General features: G+C 40.8%; 1 protein-coding gene across 1 annotated transcript in view; it reads left to right on the top strand.

Moving 5' to 3' along the window:
• Window positions 1-6,960: 6,960 nt before the first annotated feature.
• The window catches only part of BMPR2 (bone morphogenetic protein receptor type 2), a 193,481-nt gene continuing 172,832 nt past the window's right edge, over window positions 6,961-27,609 (top strand). The window contains exon 1 of the mRNA XM_022567437.3: window positions 6,961-7,351. Within this exon, the coding sequence (XP_022423145.1) occupies window positions 7,276-7,351 (76 nt within the window). The 5' untranslated portion in view covers window positions 6,961-7,275. The remainder of the gene's footprint in view (window positions 7,352-27,609) is intronic.

Below are 27,609 nucleotides of genomic sequence, written 5' to 3'. Positions count from 1 at the left end.
TTTCATCATTCAAATCGCAGGTCAAGTGATACTTCCTCAAACAAGCCTTCCCTGGTAAATTCTTTTAAGGTAGAATAGCTCTCCCTCTCATATTGTCTCTCCTTGCTAAAAGGTAATGTGGTAAACATAATCTAAGGTGACCCCCCAATCATTCACATCCTTGTAAAATCCCTTCCCTTGGAGAATGATGGAAACTATGACTTGCTTCTAATCAATAGAATAAGGCAAAGGTGATGGGATGCCACCCCCCATGATTATGTTATGTTATATACAACTCAGTCTTAGCCGATTGGAGCAAGAGAGACTCTCCCTGTTGGCTCAAATGAATACGCTACTATGTTGTAAGAACAGCTATGGAGAAGGCCACATGGCGAGAAACTGTAGGGGCCTCTAAGAGCTGAGAGCAGCCCCTGGCAGTCAACATCTCAATGAGCTTAAAAGGAGATTCTTCCCCAGAGAAGCCTTTGGGTGAGAACACAGCTTGGCTGACACCTTGATTGCAACCTCGAGAGATTCTGAGCAGAGGACCCAGCTAAGTCGTGCCTGGACTCTTGATCCATGGAAACTGTGAGATAATAAATATGTGTGATTTTGAGTTGCTAGGTTTGTGATAACTTTTTTTTTTTTTTTTTTTTTTGTGGTACGCGGGCCTCTCACTGTCGTGGCCTCTCCCGTTGCGGAGCACAGGCTCCGGACGCGCAGGCTCAGCGGCCATGGCTCACGGGCCCAGCCGCTCCGCGGCATGTGGGATCTTCCCGGACCGGGGCACGAACCCGTGTCCCTTGCATCGGCAGGCGGACCCTCAACCACTGCGCCACCAGGGAAGCCCTGTGATAACTTTTTAAACAGCAATAGAAGACAAACACAGGTAAGTGCCATGAGAGCATGAGAGGAAGGAACTTGGCTCCCTTGTTCCTTTCTATATCATTATATCTAGACTAGTGAATGGCACATAATTCAATAAACAATAAACATTTATTGATTATATAAATGAAAGAATGAAAGGATGGATGGGGTGATGAGTGGATGAACTTCAGCTGGATGCAGGGAGAGGACAGGACTGGATCCTAGAAACATGGCTAGTGGCTATAGGCTAAGGAATACTCCTTTCAAAGGGAGAAGTGAATCCACTGGGCAGGTATTGATGCGGTTCAAGGACTACAGGGAGCCAGGAGATCTGATACCCTGTTTTAAGATTCCTTTTCTTATGTTAAACTTATTTTTTTAAAAAATTCTAAGCCTTAGCAAAAATTTTAACCATATTTTAGTGTAGCTTAGAGAATAAATGATGGGTCCTGTTGCTACTCTTTGGAGGAAAGCAGAGCTCAGCATCTTGCATTTGCAAGGAAAAGCTCTTACAAGGTGTCAGTAGAGAAGTCCAGACCAAATCAGGTAAATCTGTGGAAAATGTAAGTCCTCCTCCTCTAGGATTGGGATCTTTCACATGCTTAGGGAAAGGCTGTGTTCTCCTGCTGTGAGTCATTCAGGATGGGAGGTTCAGATGATTCTATTTTGTTCTTAAAGGGAAGGGTTACCCCAGAAGCTAGGCTAACTAAAATTTCAAAAGTTATATAAAAAGAGAAGGAAAGAGATGGGACAAAGATCTAGGTTCCAAAAGCAAAGGTTTTTGTTTGTTTATTTTGTTTTGTTTTAAAAACTTTGCTTATTTCAGAAAGAGTTTGCTTTTAGGTCCAGAGGATGAGGGGGGTGGTGTCAGTCTCCAATTTAACTTTCCTTATACTTCACATCAGGGTTTTCCCCTCTCCCTACAACTACAACTTAATCTTACAAAAGGAGATAATGCCATGTCCCATAACTCAGTTAAATCCTAAAGGTTAAATCCTAAAGTTTCTAAGCAGCTTTTTTTTTTTTTTTTTTGCGGTACGCGGGCCTCTCACTGTTGTGGCCTCTCCCGTTGCAGAGCACAGGCTCCAGACGCGCAGGCTCAGCGGCCATGGCTCACGGGCCCAGCCACTCCGCGGCATGTGAGATCTTCCCGGACCAGGGCACGAACCTGTGTCCCCTGCATCGGCAGGCGGACTCTCAACCACGGTGCCACCAGGGAAGCCCCTAAGCAGCTTTAAGTTGCCTTCTGTTACTGGACCCTGAAGGGTGTTCCAGTGCTAACTTCTGGGCATCTGTATTGTTTTTATTCTAGAGTTAAGAATTTTTCTTCGACACCACTGCTTTATGATGATAGGATTTGTTCTTAAATGTATTCATTATCTCTGAGCCCAGGCAACTGCTATTAGTCCTCAGAGGACATAATAGGGTTTCTGACTTGGTCCTTATTCCAATCCTTGTTCTAATAATCTACTTAGTCCTGCCAGTTCCCTCCTAAAATCAGGGCCTTACTTTGCTTTTGCAAGTCTTCCACCTCAGAGGAAAGATATAATCCATGAGGAGCCATACCACCTAGTGAAGATCCATCAATCTTTGAGATGCTCTTGGTCTGTTCACCTGGATTTCTGTGTTGCTCCCCCCATTTCCCAGTTTCTTACACCAAAGTTTTTCTCGTATGTTAGAAAACCCTCCTATATTACTTGTTGGGCTTTTGGTGATTAGAGTACTGGGGATTAACTTTCCTTTGGGCACCATGGTAGTTATTAAGGTTGTTCACAAATTTTCATGTCCTCCTACTTCTAGTCACGTGGGATAGAATTACATTTCCCTTTTCTCTTGAAGTCAGGTTTAGCCATGTCACTTCTTTGGCCAATAAAGTGTGGGTGGAAGTGAAGCATATTGCTTCTGGGTGGAAGCATTTTAATGGCTAGAGCAAGACACTGTAGACTAGCAATTAAAATTTATGATCCCTATTGTGGCAATCTTGAAAGCATGTATCTCAGTGAAGCCTCCAACAGTCTGGGGACTTCAGTGACTACAATGAGCAGAGTCCATGTAGTGGATGTTGTACTGAGTTCCAAGATCCACCCTTTAGGACTGAAACACCACGTCTCCCAACTGCTGGAAATATTGGTAGCTGACAGCTCTCAACTGGGTCCCTTTCTGGAGGGGTTGCTTTTGGCTAAAGAGAGCCCTCTCACCCAAGGAGCACCTCCCTTCCCTGGATGCAGCCCACGTCCAATGATGGGTTGACGTAAGGGTATAAAGACCTAGCCCCTGACTCAATTTAGGACAATGTTGAAGGGCCATCCTAGTGCCAGAGCTCCCTGCAGAACTGGCTGAAGCCTCAATTTTGTAACTGTGCTGCAGTTCAACTTCTCCCTCTGCTCAATCTTGTGACCCACAGTCTCCAGAGATTGTTCTTGAGAGCACTACCCCAAAACCTCCTATATGCAAATCTGTTTCAGGGTCTGTTTTCCAGTGAACCCCATTTGTGATGGGCTTCCTAATGACTTGTATCAAACATACAACGTGTGAGAACTAAACCTTTGTTGCAATAAGCTGCTGAGAAGTTTGTTATAACCCAGTTTATCCTAACTAGTACAGATAACAAACTTGCCTGCCCTGCCAATCCTTTGTTCTCACCAGAGTTGGACTTTTATTGTCTGTCTTGTCTTATTGGACAGATTGATGGCCAAGTTCTAGTTTTTCTCTGATGTTCTTTCTCACAGTGAGTGAACAGCCATGTCCCAGATGAGCTATTACAAGTGTCAACTACAAACTGGCACTCGCCATTGGCACTTGCCATCTACCTCTACAAGGATTAAATCAGGTGCTTCTGCCGATGCTGATTTTCAACACCCCCTTAAAGGAGTTCAGGGTGGAGAGCAGAAATGAGGTACTCTGTGCTCTGGGAAAAACTGGCAGAATGGGTCTTCAGATTGTTATTTTCAGGAGACGATTTTATGAGCCCAATTCTTATATCTAGTCATATCTAGAAAAACACTAAAATCCTTCATGGTGACGACTGCTCCCTGTGAATAGCAGAAACCTTCTGTAAAAAAAATATGGGCTTGATTACATGTATGCCCCCTTCACCAAAATCACATATATACTGACTTTCCTCCCTGCCTCTTTGGAGCAGTTTCTCAGAGCTATCTGGGATGCTATCTCCCGGGCTGCAGTTCTCATTTTGCCCCAAATAAAACTTAACTGGCAACTCTCACGTTGTGCATTTTTTTAAGTTGACACAAGGAACAACAGAAGAGGGAAGAGGGTTGTATATCTAGTTGTCTACTAATTATTCATACTAAGTTGGTGGCATAATTTTTTTCATATGAATTTCCTAGGACCCTTTCTTCTTTTCTATATAACTTATACATTTATATGTCTAAGGGTACTTCTTGTTTCTTAGGAAAGTTTTTATGCAAATAAAAAATGAGTAATCAAGTACTTAATCCCAATTTGAGAAAGAAAAACAGTATACTACCAATTAATAAACTTTCTACACCTCTAACATACTTAAATCCTATTGCTCTGAGTGCTAGCTCTTATTTCTTGAAAGTCAAATGGTAAAACAATACCAGTTCCTTATTTTGGGCCTTTTGGGCAAAAAAAAAAAAAAAAAAAATATATATATATATATATACATATATAGTAATAAAGCTAGTGAATCAAAGTATATGCTTTTTTTTTTCTTTTTAAGGGATTTTACTACAAAGAAAAACTTCTCTCTGCCTGAAGGGTAAACAGTATAAAAATATTTCCACTAAAAAGAGTCTGAGAATTCTGAGCTGGTATTACCACAACCCCTATAAGATATTTAGTATGATAACAGCAACTAGTGTAAGGAATGTGAAGATTTATTTACATCAAGTTCAGATAAAGAGATAAAAGGGGACTTGAATAAGCAAGCAAAGAGTATGACTTCAGGAGTGTATATTTGAAGGTATCTTTGAACTGCCCTTAGCCACAATGAAAGACCAGCAAAACCAGTCTTCAGAATAACCCTTCTGCTTAGAAGAAGGGAAGGCTAGACTTCACCTCTAAGATCGCCCTCCCACGCAGATTTTCCACCTCGCAGCTAAGAATTAAACCCAGACTTCCGATGATCATGGCGCCACGCACGTCACCTTCTCCCTCTTCCCCCAGCAAAATCCCACCCAAGTCGACCAGATCCCTCAGGAGTGTGTAAGAGCTTCAGGGCGGGGGTGGGGGAGGTGGGAAGGATTCCCTTCCCCAATCGTGGTTGCTTGGGGTTTTGCAATTCAAAAAAACCCCTACTAAACAGATCCTGTCCAGATTCAAAGGAAGCTTCTGTACCAGCAAGACCTGCTCTTTTCCTCGGATGCGTAGACCCAACCCCACTCTTTACCTTGACGCTGCGACTCCTCACCGCAAATTTCCTTTCAAATGCCCTAAAAAGCCCCTAAGGCCCCCAGCCTTTGTGAATAAAGGCCCACCCTCGAAGTGGAAACAGCGCTGCATAGACAGATATGCACAGACAGCGGGACAGCGAATACAATTGTAAAAGAATGAGTTCTTTCTGGCTTTTCATCCTTTCAAATGTTCAGTACTCCTGTTAGCTAAGGAGGGTTACGGTAATGGGTGCTTGAGGGAAGCAGGACACCATTAGAGCAAAAATATCAATATAGGGGGGTGGTCTTTCCAAATTCCGGCTTTTGTTTGAGTCAGTGAGGGTAGCCCGAGGAGGCCAAGGTCTCCGGTTCTGCGAAAGGTGGGTCCTTCCCAATTCTTTGGGCTACGGACAGGCAGGCGCGGGCCCCAAGAAACAAAGGGGGTTGTTCTGTCCTTCGAGGCTTTACTCGAGTCCCAGAGGAGTCAGAGGCTAAATCACCGAGCTCGGAAGAGTTTGCCAAAGGCTGGACAATACATGCGGCCGCCCTCTCTTAAGCACGCAAATCCCAAGCGTGGACGTCTGGTAGGTGTGTGTGTGTGTGAAGAAGCAAGGCCAGTGCTGTCCATTGCGGGCTGCCGGCCCCGCCGTGCTCTGCCCTCAGCGGCTGCGCTGGGGCCGCGGAGTCCGCCTCAGTTAGCCCTGGAGTGAGGGGCGGGGCCGGGCGGGGCCGCGAGCGCGCAGGCGCAGTGCGGCCTCGTCGCGCCGCTGCAGCCACCGCCGCCGCCGCCGCCGCCGCCGCCGCCGCTGCGGCCGACGCCCGCGCTGCACCACGGGCCCGAGACAGACTGGGCCGGGAAGAGCCGGAGACTGAGGAGGAGGCGGAGGCGGCGGCGGAGGCGGGGCGACTCCGGTGACCGGGAGCGCCGCAGACTGGCAGCTGCGGCGACTCCCCCCTTTGTGTCTGGTCTGCCCGGAGCCGCTGGAAGTGCTTCCCGGAGGGGCGCGGGGTGTCTCGCCGCCTTGCTGCCCACCCCCTCCCCAGCCACCTACATCCGCCCTCCCGCCGCCCCCCACCCTCGGCCCGCGACGCCCGAGCTCCGCCTGGAGCCTAGAGCTGCGGGAAAGCTAGGAGGCGGCGGCGGCGGCTTCCTCGGGAGGGGGTGTTGTGATTCGCTCAGAGGAGCCATTGACGGGAGAAGACAAGGCTTTCACAGTGGAATTTACCTCAGGCAAGATGGAGCGGCAGCAATAAAAAAGAGAAAGAGAGGAGCGCACCCGGGAGGGCTAGAAAGGGCAGCCTCCCGGCACCTCCCCTCCGCCCGCTGTCTCGGGGAGCTCGGGGCCCAGCCTGAGGACCCCTCCCCTCCCCCGCTTCCCACCGCCCCTCAGCCCTCCCGCCGGGACCTGCCGGACCCTCGTAGGATTGTTCCGCGAAGGCGTGAAGGCCGTGGGTTTGTCCATGGAGGCCAGCACCTTTTTCGATCCAGTCGAGGAAGAGGATTTGCTTTGCTCGAAATCGGAGTAAGGGAAGCACCGAAGCGAAACTTAAAAGGAATCTTGCCCTGCCGGAGCACAGGCGATGCGCCTCGGGCCGCCGGGCGCCGCCGCCGCCCGCCCGGTTTCGCCCTTCCCGGCAGTCGGGAACTTGTGTTGATCCTCGGCGCCCCTCGAATCCCCGCTCCCCACCCCTCGGCACCCTGGATATGTTTTCTCCCAGACCTGGATATTTTTTTGATATCGTGAAACTACGAGGGAAATAACTGCGGGGCTTTCTTCTTGTCTCCCTGCTTCTCCCCACAGACATGCCTTCACTTTGGGGGGCCGAGGCACCCTGTCCTGGGCGAATGAACACCCGCAGCCGCAAGGGAGAGAAATGAAGGAAATTTCGGCAGCGGAATGAAAGCTCTGCAGCTCGGTCCTCTCATCTGCCATTTGTCCTTTCAAACTGCATTGTAATACGGGCCGGATAAGTCCGACGAGAGCGAGGACTAGCCTCCCGGCCGCGTTTCTCCGCCCTCGTTCACTTTCCGTATTTCTTTTCTCTGCTCTCCTGCTTCTTGGCTGGCCCAGGGATGACTTCGTCGCTGCGGCGGCCCCGGCGGGTGCCCTCGCTGCTGTGGACCGTCCTGCTGGTCAGCGCTGCGGCCGGTGAGTAGCCCCGGGTGGCGCGTCCGGGCCACTTCTCCTGTGGTTGGCGGGGGAGGGAGCCTGCAGAGGCCGAGGCCTGCGCTCGCCCGTCGCGACGCGGCCGCCGATCGCCTGGTACCTGCGCGCCTTTCCCAGTCCTTCCAGGGAACTAACCTTTCACGTTGACGTGTAGTTTCGAATCCCCGCACCTCGTATTCCCCACCACCTCACCCCACCCGCGCCGGGGCGGGGGGGGAAAGACACATTGGGTGTGGTATCTTAACATTTTTAGCTGTGAGGTAATGCAAGGATTAAAAATAACATTTTAATCACCAGTGAACACTATTATGAGATCTTTGGAAACAGACCTGTAGATTTTTTTTCTAATATAAAGAAGCGGATTTGGCTTACAGTAAAAAGAACATCAACTGTAGAACGTATACTTGAACCTTATTTTTAGATGTAGATCACTCTTTGAGAATCCATGTTACTTTCATTATTCCAAAATGTTCCCGAATGAATTGAATAAATAAATGTTGAGGAAGGCAGAACTGTGAGATGCTTAGTATGCTGTATAATATTGTTAATTGTTATTATCGTTAGTATTATTTTTTTCCGAAGTATGTTAGTAATAATATTTTCATCTTTTCAATCTGGACAGTCGTATTTTATATGCTTTTGGAATTACTGCTGGGCTTAGAAGTATTTTTGGTAGCTTTTCACTTAGTCATCTGGCATCTATTGACTTTCCTGTCATTGAGACAACTTTGACCTCACATCAGACTTCTAGGAGATTTGAGTCCTGAAAGTTCTTTTGACATTTTACTGAAGCTTAAAGGGAAATGGTAGTCATCCTTTCCTTAGAATATTTTGATTTTAGTTCTCAGACACCTTAGGAAAAAACCTCGTTTCATTTGCAGTTGCTTTTCAAGCAGTCTTTTGGTGATTTGCTTTTAGAAATTTTGGGGAGTGAATCATACATATAATTCTTAAATTTGGTTTAGGATGGCCAAATATATTATACATCGAAAAATGAATAAAGGGCAACATAACACCTTTCCAGTTATTTTTTCTTCATAAGTGTAATATTCACTTTCAGTAAATTTTTCATTGCAATGTTAGACACGGACAGTGTTTATTTCCATTTAAAAAGTCTGCATTGGGAAGATACTGAAACAGTTTTTGAACTTTCTTTTGTGCTTTAGATATTGTTGATTAATGTCTATTATGTTTGTGATAGTTGTGTTAACATAATTTGAACTTCTGAATTGAATGTATTTTGACACTGATATTTTAATATTCTTAATCATCACAATTCATTTTGGGGTAAAAGTGAATGATTTTTCTCTGGAGTTCTTTATATTCTGTTAGCTATCTAAGTTTTCTAGTAGTAAGCCACGTGGTCCCTGTAAAATATGAAGAGAGTAAAAGGCGTTAAGTTCAAGCAGTCATTCTAAGAGGAGAAATCTCAGAGCTTAGACTTGTTAGTGTTCTTTGTTATTCTTGACCTTTTTAGAACATAGATTCTCATTTATTGTTGACAGGCATATCATTTCGTGATCAGAACTGATAAAATAAGAGAAAGAACAATTGACTTAAAAATAAACTTGATATCTATTTGGTAAATAAAATATTAGAATAATGGCCCTTAAAAGGGATGGATTAAAGTAATCACTGTTTAAAAGTGATTCTAGCCATCTTTTTCTTTACTGTTACATAGCACCAGATGCCAAAATTTGTGAAATTGGATTTCAGAGCTGTAACAATAATAATAATAGTATTTATTGAGTGCTTGCTCTGCGCCAGCAACTGTCCTAATAGCTTTACATGTATTTTCTCATTTGATTCTCATGACAGTTCTTTACTCCCGGTTCAGTTATGTTCCTTTTATAGAGTGAGTGAAGTATAGAGAATTTAAATAACTCACCACACAGTCAGTAAATTGTGGAGCTAGAATTACAGTCTGTTCCCTTACCTACCACATTAATGATGACAACAACTTCTCACTCTAATTGGGAACATGAGAGAGTTAGTGTCTTCACCAGATTAGCCTTTGAAAAGAAGCAAGGACCCTTGACAGGATCTTGGTACAGCACTGGTTGCGCAAATGTCATGGTTCTAAATGTGTAAGACTTTGCCTAATATTGGAGTGGCTAGAGCAGTTTCATTAAGTGCAAGGTGGCTAGAGAGGGCTTGTGTGAATTTGGGTTATATAGATGCAGTGATGTAACTAGACATGTGCAAATGGTACAGCTGAACAGGAAAATAATACTGGGAGACTGATATCACATCTCTCTATGGGGTCGTGGATAATCCTCTATATCTTTTGAGTCCCTCTTTCCCACTTACTCTGTTTAGTTCTTGGATTCCTTAATTCTAAGAACAGTTAGTATGCAAAAATTAGAATTTATAAAAAATATGTGCTTGTTTGGTTTATAAATGATTTCTTTTTTTTTCTTTTTTTTTTTATGGTCTGGAACAGGGGCATGAAGCTGACCTTGTTCTTTTTTTTTTTTTTTAATATTTATTTATTTATTTAGGCTGCGCCGGGTCTTAGTTGCAGCACGTGAGATCTTCATTGTGGCATGTGGGATCTAGTTCCCAAACCAGGCATCGAACCTGGGCCCCCTGCATTGGGAGAAGGGAGTCTTACCCACTGGACCACCAGGGAAGTCCCATGAATTCTTAGTTTTAATAAAAGGATACAATATAATGTAATACTTATTTAAAGGTCAGCTTCTGTTTAAAAAAATTTTTTTTTGAAAAAAAAAAGTTGCCAAGCTTCTTATTTAGGTTGTAGTGGTTACAGATAACATATCTAATCCTATATCCTGCCCCACCATATGCTGCCCAATGAGCAGACTTAGCTACTCTTTTCCCTTCAGTCTTAGTTCTTGTGTTCATCCTTCTTGTCCTTCTTGGCATCCTTCTTGGCCTGGGAGGCCAGGGAGCCCGTGGTATTTCGAATGGTCTCATTGGGATCCCTACCTGGAAGCTTCTCCAGGACACTGAAGGAATTCAGCGTCCTGCATCATGTCATAAACGTTTTTCTCCTTGGCTGGCTCACATGTGTCCATGGCTCAGTTGTCACCCATGTCAGCTGATTCTACCTAGTCAATGTCAGTTGATTCTTCCTGCATTTGAAATAATTCACTTGACTGGATTTCAGTTTTACATACATCTCTTCAGGAACACACACATTGTCTACAAAAGCTATCGTGGCATGTGGGTTGCTGTAGTGGTGGTATTGGTATTAGTGTGTGTGTGAAATGTGGGGAGAGATGTTTGTTCTAGCTTTCCTTCATTAAAGGCCAACTTTCTTTAACAGTGAAGGAGAAGAAGTTGAATATTGGTCTCTGGTGGGTAAATTCTAACTATAAAAGGTACAGAGTGAAGTCAGTTTAAATCAGTTAATTTTATAACTGGCCATATCACTTTTTTTTTTAACTGAAGTATAGTTGATTTACAATGTTGTGTTAGTTTTTGTTGTACAGCAAAGTGATTCAGTTATACATATATGCATTCTTTTTCATATTCTTTTCCATTATGGTTTATTATAGAATATTGAATATAGTTCCTGTGCTATACAGTAGGACCTTGTTGTTTATCTATTTTATATATAGTAATTTGTGTCTGCTAATCCCAAACTCCTAATTTATCCCTCCCCCACTGCCTTTCCTCTTTGGTAACCATAAGTTTTCTATGAGTCTGTTTCTGTTTTGTAACAAAGTTCATTTGCATCCTATTTCATATTACACGTGTAAGTGTTATCATATATTTGTCTTTCTCTTTCTGACTTAACTTCAGTTAGTATGATAACCTCTAGGTCTATCCAAGTTGCTGCAAGTGGTGTTATTTCATTCTTTTTTTAAAAAATAAATTTATTTATTTATTTTTGGCTGCGTTGGGTCTTTGTTGCTGCGTGTGGGTTTTCTCTCTAGCTGCGGCGAGCGGGGGTGGGGGGGCTACTCTTCGTTGCGGTGTGCGGGCTTCTCATTGCGGTGGCTTCTCTTTGTTGCAGAGCACAGGCTCTAGATGCATGGGCTTCAGTAGTTGTGGCATGTGGGCTCAGTAGTTGTGGCTCGCAGGTTCTAGAGCACAGGCTCAGTAGTTGTGGTGCACGGGCTTAGTTGCTCCACGGCATGTGGGATCTTCCTGGACCAGGGTTCAAACCCGTGTCCTCTGCATTGGCAGGCGGATCTTAACCACTGCGCCACCAGGGAAGTCCCCTCAAATAAATTCTCTTTAAAGAAATTCTTTGTAAGGAACTGGTAGATGTAAGGTACAAGTTTTCTACTATGGCGTGCCTTTAAGAGTCTGTATGATATGTCAAGTTACATAGCAATAAGATGTTAGGGGAATTATTACCAGAAGAGCTAATGTAAAAGTTTACATACACACCTAGAGTCCCAGTGTCCAACACTGTCCATCAGCCTTGCCTTGAGCATATTAAGTAACACTTAAACTTCATTACACATATTATCAAGCTATAATACAAAATTTGTGTAATCATTCTCACCTTAAAAGTGTTGACTGTGGACTTGATGGAAGAATTATGGAACATGATAAAGTATTGTGCCAGAGGTATTGGCCATAATAGTTTTAGATGGAGCTGGATGTTTGGGGGAATAGAAGGATCGTATGCACACATATCTCTTTCTGGCAATTCCTCATCTGTATCTGGAAGGCTAGATGCAGATGGCATTGAGAAATTTCAATTTGTTAATGCCAGAAGGTCTTCTCGTTTATCTTTCAAGACAGTTTTCCCTTAAAAATTTCAGTGTCAAAAATATACTTAATAATATACCTTCATTCTGTCCCAGCAATTTAAGTGCAAAATAGCGTGATTTAGAGCAAAACATGACTGAACAAAGGACATAGTGTGTCATTTACATATATGTATATATGTGTATGTATCCAATAATCCAAACCCCTAGTTCTTTCATCTAAATGAGGAAATAGTTGACTTTTCCCAACATTATTGATCTTTCTTCAGTCTTTGCCTTTGTAGACAAGAATAGTCTATGAACCAAGCTATATAATTGTAATAGACACTCTAGGCCAACCTTTTAGGGAAAGCTTTGTTTTTTTGTTTTTCTTTGAAAAGTAAAGAGAAAATACTGTTAATCCCATAACTCCAACATTGTATTTTATTTTGGTGTATTTACTTCTAACTTTTAAATAAAGGTGTGTATATTTTTGTGTTGGTGTGATTGTATAATTTATTAATTATATTTCAGACTGTTTTTTGGGCCATGCCATGTGGCATGTGGGGTCTTAGTTCCCAAACCAGGGATCGAATCCGTGCCCCCTGCATTGGGAGTATGGAGTCTTAACCATTGGACCACCAGGGAAGTCTCTACATTTCAGACTTTTAAACATGGAATAATATGTCACAAACAGTAACTGTGTAATATTCCATTGAGTGTATTTGTTAGTATTTACTTGATTCCTGTTAGGAGATGTTTAGCTTGTCTTGGTTTTCTTCTCTTGATAAAGAGTACCATATTGAATATTTTGTGCATATGTCCTTCTTGTGTTTTGGTTTATTTCTGTATTCTCATCTTGATCTATCAGCAGCATGACTCAGTTTGATCATTTTTTTTCCTCCTTGAAACACTTCCTTCATTTGTGTTCTAAGATACCATACTCTTGGTTTTCCTTCTGCCTCTCTATCTCCTTTGATAGTTCTTCCTTATGTCCCTCACCTCTAAATGGTATGTTGTCCCAGGACTCAGTCCTTGGTCCTTTTCTCTGTCTACATTTACTCCTTTGGTGATCTCATCCAGTTTCATGGCTTTAAAAATAACATCTAGAGGCTGAAAAGTTTCAAATTTATTTCCATCCTAAACTTCTTTCCTTGAAATAAAGTTGCGTGTAGCCAGCTGAGTGAGTATTCTGCATCTCTACTTTGATGTCTGGTAGTCATCACAAACTTAGCGTATCCAAAACTGAACTCCTGAGCTTCTTCTGTAGGCCTGTTCCTCCTGTAGTCTTACCCAACTCAGCAAATGGCAGTTCTGTCATTCTAGTTGTTGAGGCCCAAAATTGAATATATCCTGTCTCTTCATTTTTTTTTTTCTACACTCACATCCAGTCTGATAGAAAAAATTCTTGACTCTACCTTCAAAATATATCTAGTCTGACTGCTTACCATCTCCACTGCTACCATGTTAATCTAAAAGCCATCTTCTCTCACTTGTAGCTTTTCAGTAACTTTTGTTTTCTCTAACACTTTTGCTTTATTACATTAACTTTTCAGTATAGTATCCTTAGTCACCCTTCTCAGACTTAAGTCAGATCATCACTTTTTTCTGTTTAAAACTCTCTGATGCCTCTCCATGTCACTCAGAATCACAATCAGAATCTCAGAAACTCACTCAGTCACAAATCATTTAAAATATCCTACACAATCTGGCCCCTACTACTTATGGCTGTATCTGCTGACCTCTGTTTTGTTCAACTTTTATTTGCTTTTAACTTTACAAAGAAGTAAAAATTCAGAAAATCAAATGTTTTAAAAGAGGTTAGATTTAAGATACTTGATATAATTTGATAGTGGCTACAGTTAGTGAGTAAATCTGTATTGGGGGAGTAAGGGAGGAGACATGAATATTTCTTAAGCCTTTACTATATCCACTAAATGCCTTACGTATTTACTGTGTTATCTCATTATCCTCTAAATAGACTGATCATTACTATTATTTTTTCCTTATTTTACAGATGAGTAAATGAAGTCTATTATACCTTCAAAGCAAAGCATTAATGTAATATATATAGTGTTAGCCTGCACGTATAAAATACTTGGAATACTTCAAGCATCTGAAAATCTGGCATTTTAATCATTCAGGAATAATTGCCTAGACTGAACTACTTCTTAGTTATGATTTCTTATTTTGCTATAAATGACAGCAGATTATTTTCAGTTTTGGTTTGGAGTATAGCATTCAAATGTTGGTGGATAGTAAAAATTTTCATAGAAGATTCAAAGCTTAAGTTTTGGAAAGGAACACCAGTTAGATCAGAAGAGAGATGATGACATACTTAGTGGAGGATAAATTTTGTGTTTACATCTGTTGTTAGTGATTAGAACCCCGAGGGGCCAGTCTAGTGTGAAGAGTAACTTTTTATATTTAGTTACTACCCAAAGGGCCATATCATGGTGACAAGAAAGGCAAGATTAAGAACAGTCAAATAATGTCAGAAAATGAATTTATTCATGTTACTTATGGAAACAGAGTTTTTTTTGTGGGAGATAACTCTTCTGGGATATTTAATTATTTTTTCCTTTTGCTAAACCAGTGTGTTAGCTTGATGAAATGTTATCAAGAATGTTAAACTAAATTCACTTTAGCCTTTATCACCAACTTTTTCCATTTATCCAGCACTTCTCTAGGAATCATTATTTTGTCCATTTACTTAGGTTTATGAGAAATTGTTTTGTTTTTTTTTTTTTTTGCGCTTCACAGGGCTCTCACTGCTGTGTGTGGCCTCTCCCGTTGCAGAGCACAGGCTCCGGACGTGCAGGCTCAGCGGCCATGGCTCACGGGCTTAGCCGCTCCGCGGCATGTGGGATCTTCCCGGACCGGGGCACGAACCCATGCCTCCTGCATCAGCAGGCAGACTCTCAACCACTGTGCCACCAGGGAAGCCCGAGAAATTCAGTTTTACTGATTCTTGCTAAGTCCTTTTAAGAGCAAGACAGTACTCTTGGATTTGTACTAAGTCAGATTTGTACACTAAGTGGCTAATAGGCTGCTTCTACTTCTACTTATACTACTAATAAGTAGTATAAGTAGAAGACTCACTATTTAGTCTCAGGGTTTCTCCCAACCTCTAGGAAATGTGATCTTTCCAAGTATCTACAAAAGGAATTTGGGAAACAGCACCAATAGTGACTGTAGGAAGCAGTAAGATAAACTTGTATTGACTTTGCTTTGTATTTTAAGACTTGTTTTTGCTTCTAGACTTTATTTCTTTATAAGAATCTTTGTTTTTTAGAATCCTAAAGTTGTAACACAGAATCATTAAAAAAATTTTTAGGTGATAATGAAGTATAGAAAATAAAAAGACCCATTCCCTCTTTACTTTTTCTATAATCCCATTCCCTAGATGTAACCATTGTTAGTAGTTTGGTGTTTAATCTTTCATACTTTCTTTTTGTATGTACTATAAATAAACATCTGGGTATAACTAGAGTTTGTTTTTTTAGACAAAGGTAGAATCATTACGTACTATGTAATACACAGATTTTTGTGATTATTCATGCAGGATAGTTCTGGAAGTAAAATCATTTGTTGAAAGTTTGCACATTTTAAAATTTTGATATGAATTTTCAAATTTCCCCACAAAAGATTGTACTAGTTTTCATTTCCACCAGTAGTATATCAGAATTTCCATTTTCTTATACCTTTTCCAAATATTGTATAATATCAATGTTTTCAATTTTTGCCAAAGCAAAAGCATTGCATTTTGTTTCAGTTTGCAGTGCTTTAATTATTAGTGAAGCCAAGCTTCATTTTGTATGCTTACTGGCCACTTGCATTTCTCTCAATTACCTGTTCAGGTATCAGATTAATTTTCCTAATGATTTGTTTCTTTTTTTTTTTTTTTTTTGCGGTACGCGGGCCTCTCACTGTTGTGGTCTCTCCCGTTGCGGAGCACAGGCTCCGGACGCGCAGGCTCAGCGGCCATGGCTCACGGGCCTAGCCGCTCCGCGGTATGTGGGATCTTCCCGGACCGGGGCACGAACCTGTGTCCCCTGCATCGGCACGTGGACTCTCAATCACTGAGCCACCAGGGAAGCGCTATGATTTGTTTCTTTTTCTTATTGGTTTGAGGGTGATATTAATATAAAAAAATGATTTTATGCAATTAGAATTGTTTATCTTTTCCTTTTTGACGTCTGGGTTTTGTGTTACCTTAGAAAAGCCTTTATTCTGTCTTACAGTAGATGAGTCTATATGTTTGTTTATTTATTTATTTTTTATTTTTTTATTTTTTTAATGTATAGATAATTTAAACCACCTGGAACTATTCTTTGTGTTGTACATATATTAACTCAATAATAATAATAAGGTAGATTCTCTTATGTATTATCCCCATTTACAGATGAGGAGTTTTAGGCACAGAAAAATTAAGAAACCTGCCCATGGCAACATAGCTAATAAGTGATAGAGGGGGAATATAGACACAGGCAGCTCATGCTCTAAACTGCTGCACTCTACTGCTTCTTATATAGGCAAATTGTCTTTTAATCACTAAATTCCAAGTAGAGAAAGTGTCCTGTTTGGGTAGTGAAAAGCATCATTTAGGGGCAGTTAATTTGGAATATATAAAATGTACTTCTGCTAATTTGTCATAATAGATTTTTTGCTTGTTATGGTAAATAGGTGACTAATATCAATTGCTTAAAATGCCTGAGCATTGGGACCTAGACATTTTAGCTCTCATTTAGAGCCTTACCTATTATTTTAATTTAAAAGTTTCTAAGAACCCTGGTTGTTTGGGTTTCTAACTTATAAAAGTTGAGGGAGCATCAAATAAGTAAATAATATGACTAATATCAATGGCTTAAAATGCCTGAGCATTTATATTCATTTAATGTATTCAGAACAAGTTTGAGTTAGAACCTGTTCTTTTCTTTGCAGCTGGTGTGTGGAAATACATAGCACTAAGTGAAATACTTTTGTCATCCTAGTTTTCCATTCTAGTGGTCATATTTCATAGGAGTAGTACAGATGTAGGAAAGAATAGTGGTAGCAAAAGGTAAAGGGACAGAGTTGGGGGTAGTCTGAGGGAGAAGGGAGAAAAAGTAATTTGCTTAATTTCCTGTTTTATTGTCTGTGTTCTCCACCCAAACCTCTGCAGCTTGGTCTGGCCTTATTGCCCTTGCCTTTTATCTCTGTATTGGTGTACGCTAGAAAGCAGCATACCATTCTTTGTGTAAGCTCTTCTAGGTTTGTGAATTCAGACATTTTTAAACAGTAGCTTTGATACTGGAAAGTTTGGGAGCTATTACTTAAAGCAAAGAATTATATGTGAAAAGAAAACTCTGAACAATTAAATGACAATATCAGAAGGAAGTTAATACAGTCAGAAGTACTAAAATTACTGTGGGTTGCATTTATCATCCTGTCACTTAAGTGAACTGAGTCCTGAAATCTTTTCAGCCCATTTTACTTATTTAGGTCACTTATTATAGAATTTGTTGTTTAAAAGATAACATCTAGCTAAGGTGTTTGGAGAGAGATTCCTGTGAGATTCAACTGAATCACGTCCTCAGTAATTATCTTGAGAATTGTGTTGGAGAAGAAGTGAACTTCTGTAGCTAATGAATATTTCATTATTGTTTAAAAGAACCTGTTGTATAAAAGATTTACCAAAAAAATGTGACATTAATAAAGTAATACTTGGGACCTCCCTGGTGGTCCAGTGGTTGGGACTCTGTGCTCCCACTGCAGGGGGCGCTGGTTCAAACCCTGTTTGGGAAACTAACATGCCACGAGGCACGGCCAAAAAGGAAAAAAAAAAGTAATACTTAAATACGAAGAATTATAGTAGATGCTACTGAGTAACAACGTAAAATAGCTATTGTTTAATAACCATATTGTCCCTCTTTATGAGTGCCAATTGTGTGTCAAGTACAATGCAGAGTGTTTTTAACATGTTTTTCTCTATCAAAATAGCTGAAAGGTAGATATTTTTCCTATTTTAGGATTAAGGAAGCAGATAAACAGAGATTAAGTGCTTTGTTTGATGGTATATACTCCTAATAATAACTTATTACTTTTTAAAAAATGAATTTGTTTATTTATTTATTTATGGCTGCGTTGGGTCTTTGTTGCTGTGCACGGTCTTTCTCTAGTTGTGGCGAGCGGGGGCTACCCTTCATTGTGGTGCACGAGCTTCTCATTGCGGTGGCTTCTCCCGTTGCAGAGCACGGGCTCTAGGTGCACAGGCTTCAGTAGTTGTGGCTCGCGGGGTCTAGAGCAAAGTCTCAGTAGTTGCTCCGCGGCATATGGGATCTTCCTGGACCAGAGCCCGAACCCGTGTCCCCTGCATTGGCAGGCGGATTCCCAACCGCTGCGCCACCAGGGAAGCCCACTTATTACTTATTGAGTTATTTACTGAATACCTCCATATGACAGGCATGCTAAGTTTTTAACTTTATTTCACAGAATCCTTATCCTTTATTTTATAGAATCCTTGTATCAGCTTTGCTGAAATAGATATTTTTTTCATAGATAAGGAAACAGTTGCACAGAGGTTAAATATATCACCCAAAGCCTTCCACTTAGAAAATGGCAGAACTGGAATTCAAGCCAAGGTTTTCATGATTTCTGAAAGTCTCTGCTCTTAACCATATTTCCTCTCAAGACTTTTTCATTTTTAAGAGAGAATTGATCACACTGAGCTGCCTTTCAACTTTGAAATTCTGTGGATTGTTCTCCGTAAAATAATAAAATTAGGATAGATTATCTTCACACTAGTTGTGTAATAAAAGGTATTCATTGAATATGAATACGCAAACTGTGTTAGGGTATGGAAGAAGTATGGATCACTATCCCAGTATTGACAGACTTAGCCTATTATAGGAGAAGAGCATAAATACAATGGTGTATGCTCAACTACTGGCTGGGTTAAAAAATCCAAATTTGAAGTAAGGTATACAGAATGCATATAGGCAGTAACAAGAAGGATAGTAATAATTTGGGCAGTGGATAAGTCATTGTGGCTGGAAAGGCATGGCATAGAGCTCACAATTCCTTTGTGGTTGGGCTAAGGGAATTCGTCTTATAATGGAGGTACTCTTTAGAAGAGCAGCCAGGTGGCCAAGGCACAGTGACCAAATGTGTGGTAAACATAGGTGTGAGCCAACTGTAAGGAGCAGGGACAGAGGCTGAGAGGCCCAGTCAAGTGGGCTACACTGTACAAAAAAGAGGAGGGGAAGATTCAGCAGCCTGAGTAGTCCTCTCTCATTCCTGTGGCCACTGAATTTTATATTTGGTTGATGGTCATCCTACTGAGCCCATGGTGGTGGGGTGGTGATGAAGGCTGAGGTAATTTGGGGCATATATATTCTGTCTTATTTAAGATTGGCTTAAGTGCTGTACTGAGCTCTGAAGACTTGAGATCTGGCTAATAATGGTTTATAATCCTTTGTGGGGAAAGTGTTGTGAGGGGAGTATAGATGATTAAGGAGGTAGCGATCAAAGTAGCAATCCAGAAGAGAGAGACACATGTAAGAGCTCACTGATACTGTTTAAGGTTGCATTTCCCAGCCACATTACTCCTACTACTTTCATTCTTTTAAAAAATTAATTAATTAATTAATTTTTGGCTGTGTTGGGTCTTTGTTGCTGCGTGCGGGCTTCCTCTAGTTGCGGCGAGTGGGGGCTACCCTTCATTGTGGTGCGTGGGCTTCTCATTGCAGTGGCTCCTCTTGTTGCGGAGCACAGGCTCTAGGTGTGCGGGCTTCAGTAGTTGCGGCGCACAGGCTTAGTTGCTCCGTGGCATGTGGGATCTTCCTGGGCCAGGGCTCGAACCCGTGTCCCCTGTGTTGGCAGGCAGATTCTTAACCGCTGTGTCACCAGGGAAGCCCTACTTTCATTCTTGACAGTTGGAGTTTTTGGGGTGTCTAGCTACGTTTGCTTTGTTTGATGACGAAATTTAAATCAGGTAAGAGGAAACATTTAAAATGAAAAGCAAGTAGTAAAAGAAAGCAGAGGCTGTCATAAAGAGATATAGGGGGCTTCCCTGGTGACACAGTGCTTGAGGGTCCACCTCCCAGTGCAGGGGACACGGGTTTGAGCCCTGGTCTGGGAAGATCCCACATGCCACGGAGTAACTAAACCCGTGTGCCACAATTACTGAGCCTCCGCTCTAGAGCCCACGAGCCAGAACTACTGAAGCCCGTGCGCCTAGAGCCTGTGCTCCGCAACAAGAGAAGCCACCGCAATGAGAAGCCCGCGCACTGCAACGAAGAGTAGCCCACGCTCACTGCAACTAGAGAAAGCCCGTGCGCAGCAACGAAGACCCAATGCAGCCAAAAATAAAATAAATAAATTTATTTAAAAAAAAAAAAGATATAGGAAAAGAAGCCCCATTTTAACCCTTAGGTAATGTATTATATGATATATATTAAATGATTCATCAGAGGTATTGTATGCTTGATTTTGTTTTGCTTTTTAATAGATTTAATATATTTCCTTGATAGGAGTGCCTTATAGTTTCTTGAGCAAGAAAGTTTTATTGATACTTTAAATCTTTAGTATACTAAGGGTGGGAGTGTTAATGAGTAACATGTCCCCTAAAAAATACCGTGTTTCACTAAACCTAAGAACATTTGATCTATAATTTTGTTTTAGCAGGTTACAGTAGTAAAGAGAAAATGATTCTCTGGTTTCAATGTTTTATGATGACATTTCTATAGAGAAAAGTATTGATAATTTAAATTCAAAATTCATATTGCATCTTTAGAGATTTTCTTTACATTGTTTTTGGGGAAATGATTCATTCAGCTCTTTTCTAATTACGTGTGAAAAAAACCTGGCTACTAAAATAAAAGGGCTATATGTGAAGCAAATTATATGCTGTAATGCCTCTTATGTTGCCAAGTACACTTAATGAATGAGGCAGGGAGGCCATTTAGCCATCCAGGGAGGCAACTCAGCCTAGTGCTTTTCTATAGGGCAACTATTAAAATAAGTTTAAAGACATCATAAGTTTAAGGAGAAGCCAAGTTTGTAACACTCCTGAAATGAGCCAAGATAAAATATTCACCTGCTGATTTTTGAATATTCTTATGGTTTTCTCATGTCTTCTGGCATTTGAACACTGTTTAGTAGTGTTGAAAGGAGATGTTGAACAAAATATGCAGGAGACCTTACATTCTGTAATCTAGCTTATGCATGTTGTATTTATGAAGATTAGGTTAGGTTAAGAGAATATCATAGTATCTTGTAACCATGAACAAGGCATCTGGATTTCTGCCTCTAATGGCACTTACTTGTTGAGAAGACAGATCATAAATAAGTAGTAAATACATAAATGCACAAGATAGAGGTTATGATAAATGTCACAGGGTTAAGGTGTTAGAGGGTTAAGGTGGTCAGTGGAGCCTTCCTTACAAGGTGACATCTGAAGAATTAAAATGAGGCAGATTTGTGAATAATTGCAGGAAGAGGAACAGAAAGCACAAAGGCTGGAAGGTGGGAAAGAGCTTGGTATTTTACAGGATCAAAAAGGAGACTGGTGTGGCCTGTAGTAGGGAGAGAGATGCATGCATGACAAGGGGTTAGATAGGCAAGCAGGAGCCAAATCTTGCGGGGCCTTTTAGGCCATGGTAGAAAGATGAAGAGTTTAAATTTTAGTTTAGGAAAATGGGGAATGCTGTTGAAAGATTTTAAACAGAGTAAATTCATTATCTAATTTTCATTTTTCGGTGGTGACTTTGGCTTGTATGTGGAAAAGGATTAGAGAGGAGCCAAGGAGAAATAGGAAGCCTGGTTAGGCAGTTGTGGTAGTCAAGATGGACAAGGGAGGTGGCAGGTTGGATTTTTCTCCCTGGTACTGTCAAATAACATTTTGGTATCATTACACACCTCCTTCTGTGATATACTGTTTTTTAAATAGCAAGGACTATTTCTTGGGTTTAGAATGTACAGTTGAATTAGTTTTAAAAATTTGTTTCCTTCAAATGTTTATTTTAGAGATCTGTTATTTAATATTTTCAGTAAGCGCTACAAATATGTATTAGTATTATCTGTATTTTTCATTTATTGGAAAAAATGTAAACATGGGAAGTATTTTGCCTCAAAATAATTCAAAGAATAGGGCTAGAGTCCATCTCCCTGGACTCCCTTTATGATGCAGAGAATACAGACTATAAGAATAATTCCTGATCATACGGCCCTTGTAGATCAGGACTTTCCTGTTTGTCCTGTTCTTAAAAAGATTATTGCAATGTTTGAAGACTTGGGTCATATCTCATTTGTATTCTCATTTAAAGTACATGTAATCTTTCTTTTCCCACATAGGCACATATTCAGTATTTCACTTTGAGATTTTTGTTGTTTTTTGTTGATATTCTTCTTCCCCCCCATTATCACAAGGAAGTGCTTATTCATATATCCCGAATAGTTTTTGGCCAGGGTAACTGTTTTTCATTCTTGGTTACTTTCAAATAATATTAGAGGCTGCTAGTTTTCATACTTGGACTCCAGAATAAAGTTGGCATGACTGCAGTCTCTAATGTCTCATCAGTTTTTTCCTAAACTGACCTTAAATTATGAGCAATAACAGAGTTTGACCAATGATTTTTTTTTTTTTTTTGTAGTAGAGTGAAAACTCCATAAGGCAACATAATAATTGGGGGCAGAATTAGGGTAGAATTTAAATGGGATAAAGATTTTACAGCTAACTGCCAGAAGACCTGATATAACTGGCAGAGTCTATTTTCCTAATCTGATACTTCAGCAGCAGAAGTTTTACAGTTAACTATTTTAATTTGTAGATATTAAAATACAATATCTGGGTAGTATTTCATTGTATATATGTACTATATCTTCTTTATCCATTTATCTGTTGATGGACACTTAGGTTGCTTCTGTGTCTTGGCAATTGTAAGTAATGCTGCTGTGATATTGGGGTTCATGTGTCTTTTTGAATTAGTGTTTTTGTTTTTTTCAGATATATACTGAGGAATGGAATTGCTGGATCATGTGACAGTTCTATTTTTAGTGTTTTGAGAAACCTCCTTACTGTTTTCCACAGTGGCTGTACCAATTTACATTCCCAACAGCAGTGTACGAGGGTTCCCTTTTCTCCACATCCTCCCTAACATTTGTTGTTTGTGTTCATTCTGACAGGTGTGAGGTGATACCTCATTGTAGCCTTGATTTGCATTTCCCCGATAATTAGCGATTTTGAGCACCTTTTCATGTACCTTTTGGCCATCTCTATTTCCTTCTGGGAAACATGTCTGTTCACATTTTCTGCCCTTTTTCTTTTTTTTTTTTGGCTGTGTTGGGTCTTTGTTGTTGTGCGTGGGCTTTCTCTAGTTGCGGCGAGCGGGGGCTACTCTTTGTTGCGGTGCGTGGGCTTTTCATTGTGGTGACTTCTCTTGTTGTGGAGCATGGGCTCTAGGCATGCGGGCTTCAGTAGTTGTGGCTTGCCGTCTCTAGAGCACAAGCTCAGTAGTTGTGGCGCACGGGCTTAGTTGCTCCGCGGCATGTGGGATCTTCCTGGGCCAGGGCTCGAACCCGTGTCCCCTGCATTGGCAGGAGGATTCTCAACCACTGCGCCACCAGGGAAGCCCTCTGCCCATTTTTTAATGACAGAGGGTCTTTTTTTTTTTTGGTACTGAGTTGTATGAGCTGTTTATATATTTTGGATATTAACCTCTTATTGGTCATATTATTTGCAAATATTTTCTCCCATTCAGTAGGTTCTTTTTGTTTTGTCAGTGGTTTCCTTTGCTGTGAAAAAGCTTTTAAGTTTAATTAGGTACCATTTGTTGAATTTTGCTTTTATTTTCTTTGCTTTAGGAGACAGATCTAAAAAAGTATTGTTATGATTTACATCAAACAGTGTTTTGCCAATTTTTTTCTCAGAGTTTTATGGCTTCCTGTCTTACATTTAGGTCTTTAATCCATTTTGAGTTTATTTTTGTAAATTGTGTTAAAGACTGTTCTAATTTCATTCTTTTACATGTAGCTGTCCATTTTTCCCAGCACCATTTATTGAAGAGATTGTCTTTTTCCCATTGTATATTTTTACCTCCTTTGTTGTAGATTAATTGGCCATAAGTGCATGGGTTTATTTCTGGGCTCTCTATCCTGTTCCATTGATCTCTGTGTCTGTTTGTGTCAGTATCATACTGTTTTGATTATTGTAGCTTTGTAGTATAGCCTGAAATCAGGGATCATGATTCCCTCAGCTCTGTTCTTCTTTCTCAAGATTGTTTTGGCTTGTCCAGTCTCTATGAACTTTTCTCTTTTGAACCTATTTGTATTACAATAATAGTATTTATGTTAAAGATGGGATTTTTATTTTTTATTTTTTTTTTGGCTGTGTTGTGTCTTTGTTGCTGCATGTGGGCTTTCTCTAGTTGCGTTGAGTGGGGGCTACTCTTTGTTGCAGTGTGCAGGTTTCTCATTGTGGTGGCTTCTCTTGTTGAGGAACACAGGCTCTAGGCACGCAGGCTTCAGTAGTTGTGGCGTGCAGGCTCAGTAGTTGTGGCTCGCTGGCTCTAGAGTGCAGGCTCAGTAGTTGTGGTGCACAGGCTCAGTTGCTCCACGGCATTTTTTTTTTTTTTTTTTTTTTTTTTGGCTGTGTTAGATCTTTATTGGTGTCTGCGGGATTTCTCTAGTTGTGGTGAGTAGGGGCTACTCTTTGTTGTGATGTGCAGGCGTCTCATTGCGGTGGCTTCTCTTATTGTGGAGCACGGGCTCTAGGCATGCGGGCTTCAGTAGTTGTGGCTTGCGGTCTCTAGAGCACAAGCTCAGTAGTTGTGGTGCACGGGCTTAGCTGCTCTGTGTCATGTGGGATTTTCCCAGACCGGGGATCAAACCTGTGTCCCCTGCATTGGCAGGTGGATTCTTAACCACTGCGCCACTGGGGAAGCCCTGGGCAGGCAGATTCTTAACCATTGAGCCACCAGGGAAGTCCCTGCCTCATTACTGTTATGTTAACTTTTATCACTTGGTTAAGGTGATATCTGCCAGAGAAAGTTACTATTTTCCCTTTCTTAATCCCCTTCGTAATTAAAAAGCAACTTGTGAAGAGACATTTGAGACTATGTGAATAGCCTTTTTCCTCAGCAGACTAGTTTCAGCATTTATTGATGATTCTTGAGAAAGTGATTTTTTTCTAAACCTAGTATTTCTTCTACATTTATTGTCATTCTACCATAAGGAAGAACTTTCCTTTCTCCTTATTTATTTTATTCATTTGTTTATGTCAATGTGGACTGGTGGGTTTTCATTTTAGTCAGTGGATTTAGTTATGCATTTCTGGAGTGATGAAGGAGACCTGCTTTTTAGGTTCTTATTAAATGTGTGTGATGTTCTCTTAACTGTGTTAAGCCTCAGTTCCTAAGGTGTTATAATTTAATTCAGTTAAAGATGTGAAAATGCTAGTTGAATGTTAGTTATTATAGGTTTACAATCTCGTATGAAATTTTGAAAACAAAAACTGAGTATCAAAACTGTTTTGTTAGCTTGCAGCATACTCATTTGGTGGCAAAACAAATTTGACTAGCTATAAAAATATTTACAATTTTATCTAAGTGTAAATTTTCATACTTTTTGCTGAAGAAATACTGATAGATTTAATTACTGGGAGCTTCCACAGACTCTGCAGGGAATGTTGTGTAAAACATGGTATAGGGCTTCCCTGGTGGTGCAGTGGTTGAGAATCTGCCTGCCAGTGCAGGGGACACGGGTTCGAGCCCTGGTCTGGGAAGAGCCCACATTCCGTGGAGCAACTAAGCCTGTGCGCCACAGCTACACAGCCTGCACTCTAGAGCCTGCTAGTCACAACTACTGAGCCTGCACTCTAGAGCCCGCAAGCCACAACTACTGAAGCCCGCGCACCTAGAGCCCATGCTTAACAACAAGAGAAGCCACCACAATGAGAAGCCCGCACACCACAACAAAGAGTACCTCCCGCTCGCCGCAACTAGAGAGAGCCCAGGCGCAGCAACGAAGACCCAACGCAGGCAAAAATAAATAAATATATTTATTTAAAAAAACCCCAGGGCTTCCCTGGTGGCGCAGTGGTTGAGAGTCCGCCTGCCGATGCAGGGGACACGGGTTCGTGCCCCAGTCTGGGAAGATCCCACGTGCCGCGGAGCGGCTGGGCCTGTGAGCCATGGCCATTGGACCTGCGTGTCCGGAGCCTGTGCTCCGCAACGGGAGAGGCTCCAACAGTGAGAGGCCCTCGTACCGCCAAAAAAAAAAAACCCAACAAACCCCCCCCCCCCAAAACATGGCATATGCACATGGTACTTTGTAAAACCTGGAAAAATTCAGAATTTAAAGCACATTTGGCTTTAAATATTTCATACAAAGGCTTGAGGACCTATATATAATACTATAGAGGTTCTATTTATTTGTGAGTATACTTTGAAATTACCAACTAATTTAGTTGGAAAATTGATGCTGATAGTTACAATAGTGTTTAGCAACCATGACTCACACAGTTAGAATAGTCCTATCAGCGTTTGCATAAAGAGCAAAGAATAAGGAGAAAACCCAGCACTTTCTTTGCTATCAGGTATTTTCTCGTGCTATTTTATATACAGTTAGGGAGATCAGATTCCCTTGTGAGTTTTTTTCATTCTTAACTGCTGAGCTGGCTGCTTTTCCTAAGGTATTCCTAATGTTCTTTCTACTCTCTGCCTACTTAGGCAGGTTGAAAGGATACTTTATGCAGCTATAGAATATAGAATATCCTGCCGTTCCTCAACTGCCCAGTGACTTTAGCTAATGTTTAATGTAGTGTTCTATGACTGCAGAATTAGATTCCTATTAAATGATATAAAGACAGATTTTAACTGTTCCTTGACTGAAAAGTGAGTTCTTTTTAGAGTACTAACAGGAAGTGGTCTTACATTTTAGTAGAATATAATAATAATAACATACTTTGCTGTCTTTCCATGGTTTATGAACATAATGGTTATACTGTATGTAACGAGAATTTTAAAGTTTGTTTTTATAACAAACGGTGCTTCTGTTCAGGTCTCAAATTAGCTGAATAGTGCATAGTTTTAAAAGTCTTTAGCTTTATCACTAGAAATTCTCTTAATTATTAAGTTAGCTACTATTCGTGAAACTTATTTTTGATTAGTTTTTTGTGTTCTATTATTCATGTAAATCAATTCAAACTTTTTAATTTAAATTAATTCGACTTCTATAATCTCTAATTCTAATACTGAATTTTCAACTCTCCTAAATTCTGCTTGATTTAGATAAAATAGTTTTAAACTAGTAACTTAAAAAAGTAAAAGTAGTTCAAAATAATACATGCCATAACCAAAAAATTGGAAGTTATATGAAAGGGCATACAATGAAATGAACATTTTATAACATTCTTATTATCTAAGCCAGGCAAAGGTTGGTAGCTTTCTTTCAGTTACATGTCACTCAGCCTGTCGAGTATGCAGATGTCTTTTGTTCGCTTGCCACCCACTCGAAGTAGTGAGTGAAGGGGAACTAGTGAAGATTGCCAACAGTACCTCACATCTCATCTCCCCGTTAGGTAATCATAAAGTT

This window comes from Delphinapterus leucas, chromosome 8, assembly GCF_059928025.1.
Source record: "Delphinapterus leucas isolate spDelLeu-1000000601 "Yukka" chromosome 8, BTC_Dleu_Yukka2, whole genome shotgun sequence".
NCBI lineage: Eukaryota > Metazoa > Chordata > Mammalia > Artiodactyla > Monodontidae > Delphinapterus > Delphinapterus leucas.
This window is presented reverse-complemented; position numbering and strand designations above follow the sequence as displayed.